The sequence below is a fragment of the Myodes glareolus genome, chromosome 5 (assembly GCF_982192425.1).
Source record: "Myodes glareolus chromosome 5, mMyoGla1.1, whole genome shotgun sequence".
Lineage (NCBI taxonomy): Eukaryota > Metazoa > Chordata > Mammalia > Rodentia > Cricetidae > Myodes > Myodes glareolus.
This window is the reverse complement of record NC_142030.1, coordinates 58697968-58717846: the sequence shown is the minus strand read 5'-3', so window position 1 is coordinate 58717846 and position 19879 is coordinate 58697968. Positions and strand designations below refer to the sequence as shown.

Genomic DNA, 19879 nt, shown 5'->3' with positions numbered 1-19879 from the left:
TTGTGTTTTATATCTTCCCCACAATCTGAAACAGTTGGACTCTGTTCTCTTGGTCCACACACAAGGAGCAGACTGTTGCTGCTGTAGATTGTTCATTTGCCCACCACCATGTGTGGCCATGCCTCCTTTGTGGCAGCAGTTTGCATGTTCACACCAGGAATCTGGAATTTGCAAAGAACAACTTTGTGATTTAACAAGTACCTAGAGACTTGCCTTTGACAGAATTTGAAAACTTTCGGGAAGAAACGTCCTCCTGAAGAAAAGCCCTAAAAACCCTCCCCTGTACAATCACACCCAAACATATAATATTTGGACTATTAGATAATCTATTATTAACCTAGTCTCCTGTATTTTTTCAAAGCAGTTTATAAAATAAATTTTGTATTATGTATGTACATATGAGAGCATGTATATACGTGTGTGTGCATGCACGTGTGTGTGTGTGTGTGTGTGTGTGTGTGTGAACTGAATCTTCAGAAGGAATTCTTTTATCCTTGGCTTTCTCTAAGCATTTATATTCTGAGGCAACGTTCTCATTTTAAAGATTTGATTAAAGAGCAAGCAACTTCTCAAGTCTCCAATTAAGTTTTAAATTAGTCCTTCCTTTATCAAACTAACCAAACCATTACAACATTTCTTATGCATTACAAAAGCAATGCATAAGAAGGGATAATTCTTCCCTCAAATGCTCCCTCTGCCTTAACATGACTACCTACTGTGTAGGCCTGATTGCACCTACTCTGTTTCGTGCTGTGCAGCCATTTATCCAGACAGGTAAACTATTGTTTTCATTTTTCATATGAATTAAAATGTTCATATTTCATTTAACGAATGTTTACAAGCAAGACCATGAGGCTTATTCTGCAAGGCCCAGGAAGTAGGTGGCAGACGTCTAATTTGACTTCTGCACCTAAGTCCATGACACTGGCCCCATGAGCTTCTGTCCAAGTTTAATGAACAGAGTTTCCTGGCAGCACTGAGGCTTTCGCCTCGGGATTCTTCCTCAGTCTCCCGCCTTCTCTCTCTGTTACTGCCCTTCTAGATCATCAAGGCTTTTCTGGACTATTCACTGTACCACCATTTGACTGGATACCAGGGCGTGTGGTTCAGATATGAATTCCTGGTCATGGAGCAGCTCTTGAACCTCCCCATGAAAGATGAGGGCATCGAGATCATGGCTTATGTGGCTGACACACTGGGCCATATCAAGTTCTTAACGGGGCATCTGGACTTGGCCATTGAGTTAGGTAAATGCTAGCTAGGTAAGAAAGGGCATAAAGCTACATGCAATAACCTCAAACACACCACGACTGCTTTCTTCCCAGGCTCCCGAGCCCATAAGATGTGGTCTCTTCTCCGGAATCCCAACAAGCACCATATGGTTCTCTGCAGACTGATTAAATCTCTCTTCTTGAAAAGCAGGTACTTTTCCTAAAGCATTTTCCAAAGTTAGGATTCTCCTTTCCTTTCTGTTTCTGTGACAGGGCACTACTCCAAAGCAGAGGGGGTTGTAGTGGCGGCTATTCTAGCTTACACATCCAGGTCACAGTCCTTCACTGAGGAAGTTCAGGGCAGGAGCTGAGGCAGGAACCTGAGCAGAAACCATGACTGGCTTGCTGTTTTTCCCTCTCCAGTCCAAGATTAGCTAGCTTTTAGAACCAGAAATGGTATCTCCCCCGTAGGCTGGGCCCTCCAGCATCAATTAATAATCAGGACAATCCCCCACAGACACGCCCACAGGTCAGTGCACTTTTCTCGCCAATGACTCTAGGGTATCTGGATGACAAAGCTGACGGGACAGGCAGCTGTTTGGGAGTTCTGGCTCATTTCACCCTGATCATAGCACAGGAAAGGAAGCACAGTTTATGGCAAGATAACTGTCATCTTTCACCTATAATATTACATCACTTCCTCCCACACACACTGTTAAGTTTTTTTTTCTTTTTTTGGTTTGTTTTATTTGTTTTGTTTTTTGAGACAGGGTTTTTCTGTGTAGCCCTGGCTGTCCTGGAACTCACTTTGTAGACCAGGCTGACCCCAAACTCATAGCGATCTGTTGTAGGATATTTTACTCTTTTGACTTTTTGTGAGGGGCCTACCACCTCCCAGATAAATCACACACGGCGGGCTTATTCTTAGTTATGAATGCCTGGCCTTACCTTGGCTTGTTTCTTGCCAGTTTTTCTCATCTTAAATTAACCTGTCTACCTTTTGCCTCTGGACGTTTTTCTTTCTCTATTTCTGTATACCTTTTTTGTTGTTGTTTTGTTGTTTTGTTTTTTTGAGACAGGGTTTCTCTGTAGCTTTGGAGCCTGTCCTGGAACTAGCTCTTGTAGACCAGACTGGCCTTGAACTCAGAGATCTGCCTGCCTCTGCCTCCCGAGTGCTGGGATTAAAGGCGTGTGCCACCACCACCACAACTGCATATTTCTGTATACCTTTCTTTGCTTCTTTCTCCGTGGCTGGCTGAGCAGCTGGGTGGCTGGCCCCTGATGTCCTCCTCTTCTTTTTCTCTTACTGTTCCTTGGTCTCTTCCACTCAGATTTCTCCTATTTTATACTCTGCCTGCCAACAATGCCTAGCCTTGTTCCTGTCTTGCTATTGGCCATTCATCTCTTTATTAGGACAATCAGGTGTTATAGACAGACACAGTAACACAGGTTCACAGAGTTAAACAAATGCAGCATAAACAAAAGTCACACACCTGAAAATGATATTCCCCAACAGCGATTTATCTGCCTTTGCCTCCCCAGTGCCGGAATTAAAGTCGTGCACCACCACACCTGGCTCTTTTAAACTCTTTTAATGAAGTTCATTAAATTCTTTTAATGGAGTTATTTTCTGTTCAACTCTGAACTGGTTGCTCCGGCCAGGAACAGAAGGGCAATCAATCACACCTATTGTGGGAATTAAGCCTCCAACCTTGTCAGGTCCAAGGGAATTTAAAAAAGCATTGTGCATGCCCAAAGAACAGCAACAAAGACTTGAAGATCCTGGCCAGTTTGGCCTGACTCTAATTCCCCAGGTATGGAAGAGCCCTAAAAGAACAATTTGGTGTGGGGGATCCAGTTGGAGACTTAGGTTCTAGCTCTGAGCAAAGGAAGGTTTGAAGTCTATTTTTTGTTTGGCTTTGTTTTTCGAGACAGGATTTCTCTGTGCAACAGCCCTGGCTGTCCTAGAACTCATTCTGTAGAACAGGCTGGCACCGAACTCAGTTTGCCTACCTCTGCCTCCCAAGTACTAGAATTAAACAGCTGAAGTCTGTTTTAAGAGTTGTATTTGTTTCTGCTTATGATCAAGACTAACCTAGGCCAGGACCCAACTCGACCCTTTGCTCTCACTGCTTTTTAACCCCATTCAGATACAAGCATTTGGTCCAGGTCCTCGGATGGCTGTGGGACCTCTCTGTAACAGAGGAGCACATCTTCAGCAAGGCATTTTTCTATTTCGTCTGTCTGGACATCATGCTTTATTCTGGTAAGCATGGGATTTATTCTGGCTTTTGAAATGAAAAGAAATTGGGGTGGATCCCCTAGCTGGAATGGTGAAGCAGCCCTAAGGGTTTTGGGGCTACCTAGTAAGTGTTCAGGGATGGAGAGAGCCTGGTGATATGATTCAAGAAGCTATTTAGCAATGAAAGGGAGCACTAAACATGGGTGAGGTGGTGCACATCTTTAACCACAACACTCGGGAGGTAAAGACAGGTAGATCTCTGAGAGTTCAAGGCCAGCCGGGTCTACAGGTGAGTTCCAGGACAGCCAGGGCTACATAGTGAGACTCTGTCTCGAAGGGGGGTGGGGAGGTGTGCTTGAGGGTGAGGTGGGGTTGGAGAAGACAGTGACAAAATAAAATCTGAAGGAAGCTTGTAGGTCCGAGCTGTCAGATCCATTTCTGAATGAGTGTAGTCACCAGAACTGTTTTTACAATGTGCCTTTTACTAGGAGCATTCAGCATTCACAGGATTTTCCTAAGGCTTCATGTTGACAAGCCTGCCCAACACATGGCCTACAGGCTACATAGCTATGAGTGTGGCCTGACCTTGTTTGGTCTCTGTTGCTGTGATGAAACACCATGAGCCCATGAGCGGTAGCAGCTTGGGGAGAAAGGATATATTTCACCTTGGAGTTACAATCCATTATTAAGGGAAGTTAGGGCAGGAACTCAGGGTAAGGTAGCAACCTGGAGGCAGAAACTGAAGCAGAGGCCACAGAGTAGGGATGCTCACTGACTTGTTCTTCAGGCTTGCTTAGCCTGTTTTCTTTCTTTTTAAAAAATATTTATTTATTTATTACATATACAATATTCTGTTGTGTGTATGCCTGCAGGACAGAAGAGGGCACCAGACCCCATTACAGATGGTTGTGAGCCACCATGTGGTTGCTGGGAATTGAACTCAGGACCTTTGGAAGAGCAGGCAATGCTCTTAACCTCTGAGCCATCTCTCCAGCCCCTTAGCCTGTTTTCTTATACAATCCAGGACCACCTACCACAACGGCTGGGCAAAACCCTCCCACATCAGTGCCTACAGGACTGAAGGGGGTGTATCCTCAATTGAGGTCCCCCTCCCACATCAGTGCCTACAGGACTGAAGGGGGTGTATCCTCAATTGAGGTCCCCCTCCCACATCAGTGCCTACAGGACTGAAGGGGGTGCATCCTCAATTGAGGTCCCCCTCCCACATCAGTGCCTACAAGACTGAAGGGGGTGTATCCTCAATTGAGGTCCCTTTCCTAGATGACTCTAGCTTATGTCAAGTGGTCAAACAAAACAAAACAACAACAGCAACAAAAACTAACCAGCTCATGGCCCAACACAGAATTGTGAATTTACTTAAAACTTCATGAGATCATTTTTGTAACTTGGTTGCGTGATTCTCAAGCATGAACATCATGGGTGATAACATGCTACTTTGTTAAAGTGTTTGCATGCCTACAGTGGTTGGCCTGTTGAGTGTGACAGTTACAGGCATTAGTCCCCGTTGATAATGTCAACACAATGCAGTACTCGCCTCAAAGAGGATAAGAGTCTATTCTGGAGCCAAACACAAGCAAGGATGGCCCAGGAACACAATTCCATGTTCTAACAAGGAACCAGTTCCTTGCACTCTTATAATAATATCACAAGGAAAGTCATAAATCAAGGTGCTTTTCAAATAGACAGGTGGAAACCATTACAGTACAGAGAGACCCATTACAGTAGAGTGGACGAATCTCAGCCACAGGCCTCAGACGTTGTCTGAAGACACCCTCAGCTTTAAGGCCAAGTTGGTAGAAGCTAGTGGTCTGCTAAATTAAAAACATTCTAAAAAGTTTTTGTATGTCAGTCACAGATTTTTGGGCCCAAGACAAAAGTGGGCAAGGAATGACAATTTAAGATGCTAAGGATAGTCCAAGATCAAATGTACCTGCAGCATCCCAACTCCTCTGTATCACTGAAGCTCTCCAGTCAGTCAGTCGCTGCAGACATCTTATTTCTAGGAACCCTCAATCACAGTGATTTGGAAAACAAATTCTTTCATCTAAATACATTAAGTAGGTGGCCCCCACGTTAAACCAGAGGGACCAATCCGGGATCTGTTCTCCACACACGATTCACAAAGGGGAGACGCATGTTGCTACCAGTAAGGGACCTATGGATGAAAAAAAAATTGAGGATTCCTGGACTACCAGGACTTTTTATAGCTGGGCACGGTCTCTTCTATGGAATCGGGCTGCATATCCATAAGAATCCAGAATACAGCCAGGATTTCGGCAAACACGGGTCAATGCAGCAATGTGATTGCTGAGACCCACAGGACCCTTTGAATCCTAAAATGATCAGATACTATGTTCCCTGCAGTGGGAAATTCTCTTGAGGACTAAAGACCAGAAAGACGACACCCCCACACACACACCATGCTACTGCAAGACACTCTGCTTCTCTCTCCTCTAGGCTTCATTTACAGAACATTTGAGGAATGTTTGGAATTCATAGACCACAACGAAGACAACAGAATCCTCAAGTTCCAGAGTGGTCTCCTCCTGGGTCTTTACTCCTGCATAGCGGTCTGGTAACAATATGTTACATACCATTTTGTTTCTAAAGTGAAAAAGTTAAATCCCGAAGAATAGTTAGGTGAAATTCTTTAAAAGAAAGAAAGCACATTGACCGTTTGCATCTGAGACAGTTTAAAGGTGCCAGGGACTATTCATAAAGAAGGCCTCTCGAGGGAGGGATCTGCTAGAAACCTTCAGCCAAGGACAGAAAAGTGGTTCTGTCTGTCTTGTCTCGATGGCAGAGCAATATAGAGCTTTCAGCACAGCCAGAAGTTTTGTGTCTGTGGGTTCGTGAGCCTAAGAGAGAAGCTATGTGGTATGGGGGAGAGTTGGGACTGTCCCCAGCATGTGGAGACTAGTCATCATCCCTGAACAATAAGTGTAGCACCTGTTTCCATAGGTTAGGCTGCAGTCGGTATTATCAGGAATCTAGCGATGCTGCAGGAAGATGTGCAGGGCATTTGTGAATGCTTCACCATTTGATGGAAGAGTTTTGAGCATCTGTGGGGCTGGGGGCATCCTGGCACTGGGGGCTACTAAAGGACAACTAGACCCGTTTCTAAGGAGTGCTATGGTTCGGGCACAGGAAGAAATAGTACCAGTTGCCCACATACATCTGCCCAGATCTAAACAGATGGAAAAATGTTATTTTGAGGTAGTGACATTGGAGGATATGGGCTATATAATATCTGCAGGGAATAACACTAAAGTTCCAGTATTCGACCTAATTACTCTGCAGTGGAACATTGTAGAAACCGTGAGTTTCCCCATCAAGGCAGGCCTCTTTCTGTCCAATGGCCGAGAAACTCAATGCCATGGTCCCTGTCAGCTTTACTGGTTCTTACGATGGAGACGGCACAGGTACTGAGCAGGGCTTATCTCAGTCACTCCCAAATCACTAACCAAGTCACCCCTTATTGGATAAGCGAGAGGAACAGGGAAATAACCTCAGCTCTTTGCCCCGCTGGAGTCTCTAACAGAGAACACTCAGGCAAGAAGCACTGTGTTAGCTTAATAAGCCTGAAGCTGGGGCTTCAGAATGAGAAGAACAGTACAGCCTCAAGGTAAACCAGGAAACAACCAAATTCCATGTTACCTCCTAGACTGAGACCCTGTAATGGTAAAAATAAAATGCTGCAGGTCCCCGAGTGGCGGCAGAGGGTAGTGGGCCATGAGACCACGGCAGGCCACAAAGGCAGCCAGTCCCAGGCAGGGAGCCTCATGGTGGCTGAGAGACCAAGATGGATAGGCACTCCATGCAGAGTGAACTTGGATGTTTATTTAGTGGGTTATGGAAGGGAAGGAGAGAAGGGGGAAGAAGAGAGAGAGAGAGAGAAAGAGAGAGAGAGAGAGAGAGAGAGAGAGAGAGAAACAGAGAGGGGGAGGGGAGAGGTGGAGGAAAGGAGAGAGAGGCAGAAGTTGCCTCTTTGGGAGAGAGACAGAAAGAAAGATCTCAGACTGGAAGCGGAAGGAACATCTGCCTGCCTCTGGGGTAGGGGTGGGTGGGCAGGGCTTGAGTCTTTCAGGGACAGGACAGACCATTACAGACCCCCCATTCTCTTTTCTATCTCACATTACACACAGCCAGGTTGTCTAGTGCGACTCATCAAAATTTTGTCATGAAATTAGAGCAACTCCAAACTGAAGTCAAATGACTTTTGATTAAAAAAAAAAATTTGAAACTGAGCATAGTGGTTCACTCCTATGTTCCCATTACTTGGGAGGCAGAGGCAGAAGGATCGAGAGTTCAGAAGGAGTTGAAGACTAGCCTAGGCTACATGAGACCATGCTTTAAACACAAAATTAAATTACATAGGAGAACTTAACATTCAGAAAATTATCTGTTATGCCCAGATTGTGGGGACCCCGAAAGATCACCATGGAGACCGAATCCATATGCAAAAGCAAAGAGCGTTTATTCAAGTTCAAGCCTGGACTCTCCATCCGTCGGATGCAGCAGTTGAGAGCCAAGTGCCCAGCCCAGGCAGAATAGGGTTTTTATCATAACAGAGGTTGGGGATGAGGGGATTTTCAGGATTCATGATCCTGATTGGTAGACATTGGTCTAGGGGTATCTTGGCAAAAGGCAAATAGGTTTGTGCTGGGATCAGGATCTGGTGATCTTATCTTATCTAATGGTTGGAATGTCAGGTACTGGCCCTCCCTGGGTGGTGTCCGCTTATGGCTTTTCCTGGAACCCAGTGTTGCCTGCCAGTAACATGGCAGCAGGGTGGTCAAGCAATTCTGGGCCCCACATTACCTCTGCCAGATAAGGCTCACTATCAAATTGGCACACCAGTGTAAACTAGTAATCCAAGGCTCTGCCATCTCGCAATTGGGCTCATTCCTCACTGCTCTCGGAACCAGTTGGGATGTTCTTGTAACAGTTGTGTCCCAAGCCAATGCTTCTCATACTCAGGGGCCATAAGTATCACCAGAAGCCTTGTTTGCTCAAATTCCTGGCCCTCACTCCCAGAGCCTGAGCGATTTAGTAAATCTGGGCCAGACCTGGGAATCCACGAGGTGATACCTACCCACCTGCAGGCCACCCTGAGTACGGCTTGCACACCTCTTCCTCCAGTCTGAAGTGTGTGATCTGCCTCACTTCCTAGAGCCCAGGGAACATAGCAGATGGTGGCCAACACTCCACATTTGCTCCTGAGGGCTCTGCTCCTCCCGAATCTCACTATTCCACCCTCTCCTCGATCCGCATCACCTACCCACCATTCTGCTGTAGCAGACAGGAGGCAGGTAGAGGGCCAAGGTACTGAAAGTTGACATCCAGAGAGATCTCTCAGGAAACCAGCCCATCCAGAGAGCCAGACCGATTGTAATTTCTTCTCTGGCAATGCAGGTATGCCAGACTTCAGGAATGGGACAACTTCTACAAATTTTCCAATAGAGCTAAAACTCTCGTGACACGAAGAACCCCAACAGTCCTTTACTATGAAGGAATCTCTAGGTACATGGAAGGCCAAGTTCTCCACCTTCAGAAGCAAATAGAAGAGCAAGCTGAGACGGCCCAGGACAGTGGGATCGAGCTACTCAAGGTGAGGCCTACTCCCCGCCTCTGGCACAAATTCTTCCCCTAGCATTCCCATCCACCTCCTGACTGGTCTGCTTGGTACAGAATTGGTACATATGCATGCTAAAAGTTTGTTTTTTAACCCTCTAAAAAAAAGTTAGACGAAAAGGGCCAGAGAGATGGCTCAGCACGTAAGATTCTTACAGCCAAGCTTGATGACTAGGATTTGATCTACGAGACCCACATAGTAGAAGTAGAGAACCAACTCCTGAAAGTCATTCTTTGACCTTCACACATATGTTGTAGCACATGTGAGCACACACACACTCACACTTACACAATAAATGTAATAAAATTTTAAATAAAAATCAAATTGTTTTTAACTGCTCTATTTAGGGACTGTAGGTTTTTTTGTTTTTTGTTTTTTGGGGTTTTTTTTTGTTTTTTGTTTTGTTTTTTTGTTTTTTTTTTTTTTGAGACAGGGTTTCCCTGTGTAACAATCCTAGCTGTCCTGGAACTAGCTCTTGTAGATCAGACTGGCCTCGAACTCACAGGGATTTACCTGCCTCTGTCTCCCGAGTGCTGGGATTAAAGGCGTGCACCATCACCACTGGCCGGGACTGTAGTTTTTATACACTGTATGACACCACTACTCAAGTTTTTGCTTTATGTGTATGTGCATATATTTTTATTTGTTGAAATTTGCTATCAAATAGACTATTGATGACTGGCTTCCCACCATTACATTGTTTTGCATACTACTGGGTTTTATTTTGTTTTGTTTTTAAGGAATTTCACATGTGATTCCTCCACTGTCCATAGGGGTCGCCCTCCTCCAAATTCAAGATTTTTTTTTTTTTCTTCATCTTTTTTGGTTTTTCGAGACAGGGTTTCTCTGTAGCTTTGAAGCCTGTCCTGGAACTAGCTCTTGTAGACCATGCTGGACTCAAACTCTCAAGTTCAAGATTTTAAGACAGCCCTTTATGTGGGAACTGATGCTTAGTGCAATCAAGCTCTTGGCCAATAGTTCTTTTATTTTACATTTGACGTGGGGGGGGGGCAGGGGAGAGAGAGAGAGAGAGAGAGAGAGAGAGAGAGTTTGTTCATGCTACAGTGCACCTGTGGAGACCAGTGTGGCTCCCAGCTATGGAACTCGGGTTCCATGGTGACGAGTGCCCACTGGGCCATCTCACAGGCGCTATTTAAGTTCTGTTATCTGAGCTTGAGTTAAGGGCATTCCAATTTCTTGAAATGATTTATCTCAGGATTCATTTTAGGAAAGGCAATCTTCTCAGTTGCTGGTACCCCACATCTCTTCATGTCCACCCAGGGATACTACAGATCTGCAGGATAGGCCAAGGTCTAAAATCAAAAGTCAGATTAGTGAGTCTTCAATAGTTTATGAACTGCCTTTCTTCCCACAAACCTAGGAAACTGACTCATTCCCATGAGTCAAGCAAAACCACATGTACAATATAAGGTATTTCCAGTGATCTGTCGTTACTGGAGAAGCTATGGAGATAGGCCTCATTAATAGGCTAAGACTTTAAGCTTGTGACACCATGCATTGGTGTCTCTCTCTCTCTCTCTCTCTCTCTCTCTCTCTCTCTCTCTCTCTCTTTCTCCTTACTCTCTCCCACTCTCCTATAGCTCCAATCATCCTGGAATTTGCTGTGTAGACCAGGTTAACCTCAAATTCACAGAGATCCTTTTGACTCTGTCTCTCGAGTCCTAGGGAAGGTTTTTTGCCACCACACCCAGTCTTTGCCATGCTTTTTAAATGTGGGTTCTGGGATTGAACTCATGTTGACAAACACTTCACCATCTGAGCCATCTGTATCTCCACCCCTGGTTATATTTGTTATTTGTCTTCTCTAGGCCTTAGAGAACCTTGTGTCTCAAAATACCATTGGCCCCGTCTTCTACCCAAGGCTCTACCATCTGATGGCTTATGTCTGCATACTCATGGGAGATGGGCACAGTTGTGACTTCTTCCTGAAAAAAGCTCTGGAGCTTTCTGAGACACAAGGGAATTTGTTGGAGAAATGCTGGCTGAACATGAGCAAGGTACGTACCAGCAGCCACCAGGCCACTGTGTGTGCTGGGGTTATGTATGTCGTACCAGCAGCCACCAGGCGTCTGTGTGTGTTGGTGTTATGTATGTGGGGAGCTCACCCTTCTGAAGAAGCAGCAGAAATCACTTCTTGGTTGGGTTTTAGACGGCATGGGAAGTCATTGTCTTAGCCCACTTGGGCTTACAAGACGTTTACCGCCCACAGTTTTGCAGGCTGGCGAGTCTAAGACTGTGGTGATAGAACTCAATATCTGAGGAGGAGGATCTCCTCACTGATGGTGCCTCTGGCTGTGCCCACATCAGTGGCAGGAGGAGCAGCAGTCAGAGGCAGCCCCACTCCGCCACCTGACACTTGAGGAATTCCCTAGAGAGAACCTCCACTCAACTGAAGCTAGGATTCTTGACATTGCTGTTGAAAATAATCCGAGGCTAAATCCTTAAACAGAAGTAGAGCTGGGGGACAGAAAGAGGAGGTTTAACCACGGGTTTAAGCATGGGCATTAATAGTGCTTAGAAAAAGGAGAGCACACACAACTTAGTTTGAGCTTTTCAGGAGCGATTCACTTACTGTGTGATTCTGGTGGCCTCTGAAACTGCATTGTCCAAAGATGGTTCCTGGAGACATATGTCACAAGGATAGCACAAGATTTTTTTTTTAAGCTGTAATTTATGTTTATGGTCTTTTTTTTTTTTTCCTGAGGTTTCCAGAAACCTGCAGCTTCACAGCTAGGGAAGGCGCAAAGCCATATTCAGTTACTTGTGGGGGCTTTAGCATGGATTGTTACTATTTTAGTATTCATATTTAAGATCCTTGCATGGGAGAGGAAGCTCGCCTCTGTATGGTAAGCTTCACAACCCATTCTGATAATTGAGCAGGTATTCTTAACTTCAAGCAGACTCTAGAGCAGTGGTTCTCACCCTTCCCAATGCTGTGACCCTTTTACTACAGCCCCTTGTGTTGTGGTGGCCCCAGCCATAAAATTTTTGTTGCTACTTCATAACTATAATTTTGTTATGAATCATAAATACCTGACGGTCTTGGATGACTCCAGTGAAAGGGGCGGGCAACCCCTGTGGAAAGGTCATTGAATTCCCAAAGGGGTCACAACCCACAAGCCGTGAACCATTGATTTAGAGCAAGCGACTCCTTCCTTCCTGGTGTTCTCTTAATTTTCCCTGTCTTTCTGTTCTTCCTACTTTTGGCCTGTCCAAAGAATGGAAGGGGGAAAGTGGTTCTCCCATGCTCTTTTGTAAGGACACAGACCCCAAGGACCTCAGAACCCGATCTCCCCCAAACCCTGGCTTTCAGTACTATCACCTTAGGGCTTGGGCTCCAACATGTGGTTTGTGGTGGATAGACACACATTCCAGCCACCGTGATCATCACAGACCTTACCTAAAAAAGGGTCTGTACCCATAGCTCAGGACTTTGCATTTCTTCTTACTCTTCAGAAAATTCCCTCACACAAACCCCCAAACCCCCTTAGCACGGTCTCTCCCCATCTCTGTGGCTCCTTCCACTTTCCTTTGCTTTTATGATTGTCCACATAGGAATGTTCAAAGATAAAACTCGGCTCAGCACCCAGCATGGTATTGTGAAATGAGTGACTACATGTGCAATTATGGGTACTTATTTGAAGATGCATCCAAGTCCTGTTAATTTGGACAACAAAAATCATTTTTGTCAGTTGTGCATGTTAATGCAGGCCTGTAATCCCAATACTTGGGAAGCGGAGTCAGAAGGATGAGGAGCTCAAAATCATCCTCAGCCACAAGCATGGAATCATCTCAGAGAGAGAGAGAGAGAGAGAGAGAGAGAGAGAGAGAGAGAGGGAGGAAGGAGGAGGAGGAGGAGGAGGAAGAGGAAGAGGAAGAGGAAGAGGAAAAAGAAGAAGAAGAAGAAGAAGAAGAAGAGGAGGAGGAGGAGGAGAAGGAGGAGGAGGAGGAGGAGGAGGAGGAGGAAGAAGAAGAAGAAAGAATCAGCCAAGTAGTGGCGGCACACACCTTTAATCTCAGCACTCAGGACACTGAGGCAGGCAGATCTCTGAGTTTGAAGCCAGTCTGGTTTAGAGTGAGTTCCAGGACAGCCAGGGCTGTTACACAGAGAAACCCGGTCTACAAACAAACAAACAAACAAAAAGCAAAACAAAACAAAACCAACAACAACAACAAAAAGAACGAAAAATAAAGAGATCATGCTTGCCTGTGGATTCCCTTGTTTTTAAAAACTCAAAGGAGCCAGAGCTGTGTGTGGCAGTACAAGCTATAATTCTAGCTCGTCAGTCACAGAGGCAGGAGAGTCAGCCTAAATTCAAAGTTAGCCCAGTCAGGGCTGCACAGTGAGACCTGTCTCAAAACAAAACATGCTCAGGACATGCGATCATTTCTGGAATCTGACCAGTCTTCCACATGCCAAGAGCACTGACGAGACCTTTGTTCTCTTTCCTTCCCCTCAGGAATGGTGGTACTCAGCCTCCGAGTTCATGGGAGACCAGTGGCTTCAGACGGTCCTGAGTCTTCCATCATGGGATAAAATCGCCTCGGGCAATGTAGCCCTTCAGGATGTTCAAAAGAACAAATTCCTGATGAGAGTTAATATCCTGGACAATCCTTTCTAATAATTCATGAGCGAGAAAAGACTGCAGTAAGAACCATTTTTTCCTTTTGTTTTCCAATAGTCCATTATTGTCCTGTCTCCATAGCCGGCCCCTGTCCATTATTGTCCTGTCTCCATAGCCGGCCCCTGTCCATTATTGTCCTGTCTCCATAGCCGGCCCCTGTCCATTATTGTCCTGTCTCCATAGCCAGCCCCTCCAGGTTCAAACCTGGGACCAGACACCTAGAATGCCTTCCTTACAAACCCCCTTAACACAGGGTCAGCACGGGCCAGCAGCTGACTTGCTTTAACTTTTACAGAGTTGCCCTTGCCTTCTCAGGCTGTTTGACCTGTGGTGCTCAACCTATGCAAAATCCAGTCATCGATATCAGGGTTTGGAGGGGTTCTGGTGTCCCTGCACAAGGGACTGACAGAGACTTGCAGTTCCAACAGAAGCAGAGCTCATTAAGGGATAGTGCACTCCCATGTGGGAGGAGTTGGGTTCGAGCAAGGAAAGGTTTAGTGGTTCTAAGGGCAGCTGCTTACAAGGATTCGGCCTTTTCCACATAGCTTGCTGACACACAGTTCTATATACAACTTAGTATGTTGTCGTACCTTTGATTAGCATCTTAACTCTACCCAGGTGGGTATGTTTTCGTAGCATAATAAGCACGGGTTATGTTTGAACACTGGCTTTTGCCGTAGCAACAGGAAAGCTGGTTTTAGTTGGCCTCACTTGGGAGGTGTTTCCAGCCTTCGGAAGGCTTTAGGAGTCTTCTAGCCCTCATCCTGTCCTGTTCTCCTGCCTCGGCAGAGGAGACACTAGTATCAAGGTCATGTGGCATCTTGCATTGCATGCCACAGTACACACACATGGACGCACGCACATGCACACCCATGCATATGCAGATACACCATGCCAGGGGGTCAGAAGAAAATGTTATGACGTTGGTTCTGTCCTTTCATCTGTATGTGGTTCCAGGGATCAACTCCAGTTTGCTCAGTGGCTTGGAGGGAGCACCATACTGCAAATGTCAAATCCCTGTTATGGTCTGAACCGGCAAGATTAGAAAGGACACAGTTTGCAGAGCCCGAGTGCAGCTTCCAGGGGTGACATCCCCCACCGGCACCTTGCATCTGCAGAAATAAAGGCTTTAAGTAGAAACCGTAATTTTTGATGTGGGTATATTTTACGTGCTTCAAGTTTGTAAACATGTAAGAAACATTTAACTCACGATAGTATTCATCTTTATTTCCCAGATATAAAGGCAAGACTGTGTATTTTTTCTCCTGCTAATATAACTGGGTTTCACAGAGGAGCTGGGACAGACCCTGTGGTCTCACAAAGTTAGTCACAGAACCTGGCAAGCTGGCATCCTGGGAAGGGAGCCGGGCTAGGACACGAGACCACGGGGCTCTGACACTAGCCCTGCCACAAACACTGTAGTTCCCACATGTTAGTACACAGGAGGAACAAAGAGAGAAGGTGAAAACAGCTCTCACTTCAAAAGGGGCAAGAGATGGCACAAAATACAGGTGACGCATGGCTTGGGAACACAGACTTGGGTATCAACATGGCACTGGGTTCATGAAGTTTTAGAAACAGAACAAAGAAAATCATGAATCAAGGCACTTTTCAAACATCGATAGAAATGCAGGTTACAGCAAAACAGAGACATCTCTGCGATGGCCTCGGAGGCTCCCTGACAATGTTCTCAGCCTTTCTGTTGGCGGAAGACAGCAGCCTGTCACTATGAACATACTAAAGGTTTTTCCACCTGTCAGTCACAAGGGTGTTAGGTCAGACACAAGCCGGGGAAAGGACTGTGTCTTCCGGGAGCTAAAACTGTATCTAGGCGATGGAGCTGCAACATTCCACCTCCCTACAAACACCGAAGTGCTAGTCTGCCCATCAGCTCCAGAAGACCTCTGGACGCGTGCATCTTTCCAGGAACTCTGGTTTGCACTTTCCCCAGCTGACCAAGCATCACACTTTGTGCATCCAGGGACCAAATCCTAACTTTTCAACATCACTAGCAAGGCTCATTTCTAGGATCCATACAGAGGAGGATGAATATCCGATAGCACAGTTGTCTTCAGGAGAGAGGAAAGGCTGGTAAAGGGTTAGGAAGAAACTCCTGGATCATAGCATTCGAACCTACTAGCCATTATCCAGTGGTTTTTCTGTGCATGACCTCAGTGTGACACATGACAGGGGCAATACACCAAAACCTAACCAGGAACACTGGCTTAACCAAGTAAAGGTAGCAGACTAGGAAACAGGCATTTTAAATAACCAAACTTTGCATATTTAGAAAGAAACTAGCCCGGCTGTGGTGGCGTACACCTTTAATCCCAGCACTTGAGAGATAGAAGCAGACAGATCTCTGAGTTCGAGGCCATCCTGGTCTACAGAGCAAGTTCCAGAATGGCCAGGGCTACACAGAGAAATTCTGTCTTGAAAAACAAAGTAGCTGGGTGGTGGCATGCCTTTAATCTCAGCACTCCGGAGGGAGAGGCAGGCAGATCTCTGTGAGTTCGAGGCCAGCTCTGATCTACAGAGCAAGTTCAAGGAAAGAAAAAGAAAAACACAAATAAATAAATAAATAAATAAATAAATACTAGATTAACTTTTACAGATATTTGTATTATATGAGCTATTTTATTTAAAATTGGATTGTTGGGGCTGGAGAGATGGTTCAGTGCTCTTCCAGAGGATCAATATTTGGTTCCCAGAACCCATATGACAGTTCACAACTGTCTGTGACTCCAGCTCCAAAGGGATCTGATGCCCTCTTCTGGCCTCTAAGGGCACCAGGCATACATGTGACGTACAAACATATGTGAAGGCAAAACACTCATAAAAAATAATAAATCTTAAAAAATTAAAAATTTAGAAGGCCTGGCATGGTGGCACGTGCCTTTAATCCCAGCATTCAGGAGGCAGGGACAGGCAGATCTGAGTTTAAAACCAATCTGGTCTACATAATGAGTTTCAGGACAGCCAGGGCTATGTAGAAAGAGACCCTATCTCAAAAAATTAATTAATTAATTAAAACTAGAGTACTTGAAGCTATTATCTTCTAATTTTAGCTTAGTAAAATAGAAAATCACATTATAGAAGAAATTAAATAACAATATATAGGGTTCCTTTAAATTGTTTAACAAGTCTGTCTTTTCTCATGTGACAAAAATTATTTAAAATTTTTAGTAGTGATAGAAACAAAACATCAGACGTGCTAGAAATTCTGACTTTATGGGCTTTATTTTCATAAACAGGTCTTATTACTGTTGTTGTTTTATTTTTTTTTCAAGACAGGGTCTCACTGTGTAGCTCTGGTTGTCCTGGAATTCACTGTGTAGACCAGACTGGCCTCGAGCTCCCAGAGATCTTTGTGCTAGGATTAAAGGTGGGGCACTATCCAGCTTCCTTTTTATTTTAGGGATTAGAACTGGAAATGGCACTCAAGAAGGAGTTGCTGTAATGTTCTCCACTTCCTTCTCAACACCAAACATACAAACACTGTGAACATTCTAACACACTTGTTTTGTTATTTTTAATGGCGGTGCACATGAGTGCAGGTGCCCTTGGGGGCCTTGGAACCCTTGGAACTGGAGTTACCGAGAGTCACGAGCTGCCCAGTGTGAGCGCAAAGAGCCGAATTCAGGTCCTCAGCAAGAGTAGGCCACTCTCATAACAGCTGAGCCATCTCTCCAGCCTTATAAGATGGCTAATTTACCGTACTTCACATTTTTATTATTAAAAAGATCATTCACCATGATCAAGGAGGCTTCATCGCAGAGATGCAGGGATAGTTCAATATATGTAAACTGATAAATGAAACCCACCACATAAACAACCTGAGAGACAAACACAGCATAATCACCTCCTTAGCTGCAGAAAAGCCTTCTGACAAAGTCCAACACCCCTTCATGACCAAAGTCCTGGAGAGATTAGAGACACAGTTTACAGCAAGCCCATAGCCAACACCAACTTAAATGAAGAGAAGCACAAAACAATTCTACTAAAATCAGGAACAAGACACACATGTCCACTCTCTCCACACCTCTTCAATAGAGTATTTGAAGTCCTAGAGCAATAGGACAACTGAAGGAGATCAAGGGGATGAAATGGGAAAGGAAGAAGTCAAAGCATTTTCAGGTGATACGGTAGTATACATAAGTGACCCTGAAAATGCCACCAGGGCTATAGATGATAAACATTTTCACCGAAGTAACAGGATAAAAAAAAACCTTTAGCGATCCAGAGGGCCTTCAGAGGGAGTCTTCATCTGGCGAAGGACGGAGATACAATCGGAGACCCACGTTGGAGCACCGGACTGAGCCCCCCGAGGTCCAGATGAGGAGCAGAAGGAGGAAGAACATGAAAAACGAAATCAGTACTGCGAGGGATGCTATCACCCACTGATACAAGGGAACGGATCTGATGAGAGTTTACCAAGGCCAGATGGACTGGGACTGAACGAGGACGTGATCTAACCAGATTCTCGGAATTTGGCCGGATTCTCTGAATGTGGCTGGCCTGGAGTCTTTCTGAAAAGCCATAGACTATGATACTGGGACCTGTTTTCTCTGCATATGCTGGATTTTGGGGATCCAGTCTGTTTGGATGCTCGCCTTCCTGGACCTGGAGGGAGGGGGGAGGGGCTTGGACTTCCCACAGGGCAGGAAACCCTGACTGCCCTGGGGGACTGAGAGGGAGGAGGAGGGGGAGTGGGGGGAGTGGGAGGGTGTTGGGAGGAGGGGCGGAAATGGAAACTTTTATAATTTAATAAAATTTACTTAAAAAAAAAACCTTTAGCGCCCCACACAGGAAAGCAAAGAGGGACACACAAGAGTAGAAAAGACTAGGCTGCAGTTTGGAGAATGTCTATTCTACACGTCTGGGCCCAGGTTGGAAATTCTACACGTCTGAGACCACGTACAGGTTTTACAGGGATGCTGGCTGAACTTGATTTCTGGTCTTGACGTAGTCACAATCCTTGGGCGTGGGTGCCTCTTCTTTGTGGCCAGCAGATGGCAGCACTGGATTTTGCTGTAGCCTTAGTAACCTTTCAGGGCAGCGCTCCAAGCCCTCGCTTCGGACCAGCAGCCTCTACACCCCACAGGAAACACCCAGTCATTCTGGATCAGCCTGCACAGAATCATTTTTAGGATGAACTAGATCATCCATGATAACTTTAGGAATAGAAGAGAAACGCGATGACTTTTTATAGGTTTTGTTTGGTAGGTTTTTTCCCCCATGAATCTCACCTACTCTGAACTCCTGCAGGGCAGATGCTGTCTTTACTATCTAGCGCTAAGCCCAGAGCTAGACATATAGTAGGTGTTCAGGAACTATCTGTCACTTAATGGATGTATAAAGGATGTTTGCTTTTGCTCTTTCTTATAGCAGTCCTAGGAACCTAGTGTTTACTGAGTGACTGAACTGGATGACCTCAAGGAGACCGATAGGAATGATTTAACAGCGGTGTACTAGCCAGGCCCTTGAGCAGGGATATGGTGATCAGTAAGAAATGGTCTAACCTGTGCTTCCTGCCGTAGACCTGAAAACTCACTGGACCCGATCCAGTTGCTGAGTCTGTGCCGTTGACCTGAAAACTCACTGGACCCGATCCAGTTGCTGAGTCTGTGCCGTAGACCTGAAAACTCACTGGACCTGATCCAGTTGCTGAGTCTGTGCCCGTGGAGGAGAACACTCTTTGTGTCTCAGTTTCCTGGTCTGTAAAATGGGGCTAGCAGCACCTGCAGAAGGCCCCTCATAAGGAGGTTAGCTGTATGTGTTCATGCCGGTTAAGCTTTCAGAATTCTGTCCAGGGAGCAAACAGGCAGTTAAAATGCAGAGTAATGGGGAAGTCTGGCACACACCGTGCTGCGGCTTTGAGAAGGGCTGGTGAAAGCCAGCGGAGAGGAGGAGGCCTTCCCAGGTCAACACACAGCATTTGATCCTGGAGCTGTCTAGGAGGTCTGGGGCCCGGGGTCCTCCCAGCTGGTCTGGAGGACACCCACTGAGCAAAGGGAGGTGAACAAGAGATACTGAGGAACATCACCCCAGCCTTGTGGGCCATCTGGCTTAGGGACTAGCACCCATCGAAACACCCAAAACAGGAGTCTCGAGATGACTGCTG

At 45.6% G+C, this 19879-nt stretch overlaps 1 protein-coding gene across 4 annotated transcripts in view; it reads left to right on the top strand.

Annotated features, from left to right (window-relative positions):
• Adcy10 (adenylate cyclase 10) overlaps positions 1-14901 on the top strand; it is an 83886-nt gene extending 68985 nt beyond the window's left edge. For all 4 annotated transcript variants that reach the window (XM_048421340.3, XM_048421341.3, XM_048421339.3 and 1 more), the window contains 8 exons: positions 1043-1247; positions 1326-1422; positions 3362-3477; positions 5932-6049; positions 8890-9085; positions 10939-11127; positions 13591-13778; positions 14713-14901. In XM_048421340.3, coding sequence (XP_048277297.3) covers positions 1043-1247; positions 1326-1422; positions 3362-3477; positions 5932-6049; positions 8890-9085; positions 10939-11127; positions 13591-13752 — 1083 coding nt within the window. In that variant the 3' untranslated portion in view covers positions 13753-13778; positions 14713-14901. The remainder of the gene's footprint in view (positions 1-1042; positions 1248-1325; positions 1423-3361; positions 3478-5931; positions 6050-8889; positions 9086-10938; positions 11128-13590; positions 13779-14712) is intronic.
• The last annotated feature ends 4978 nt before the right edge of the window (positions 14902-19879 follow it).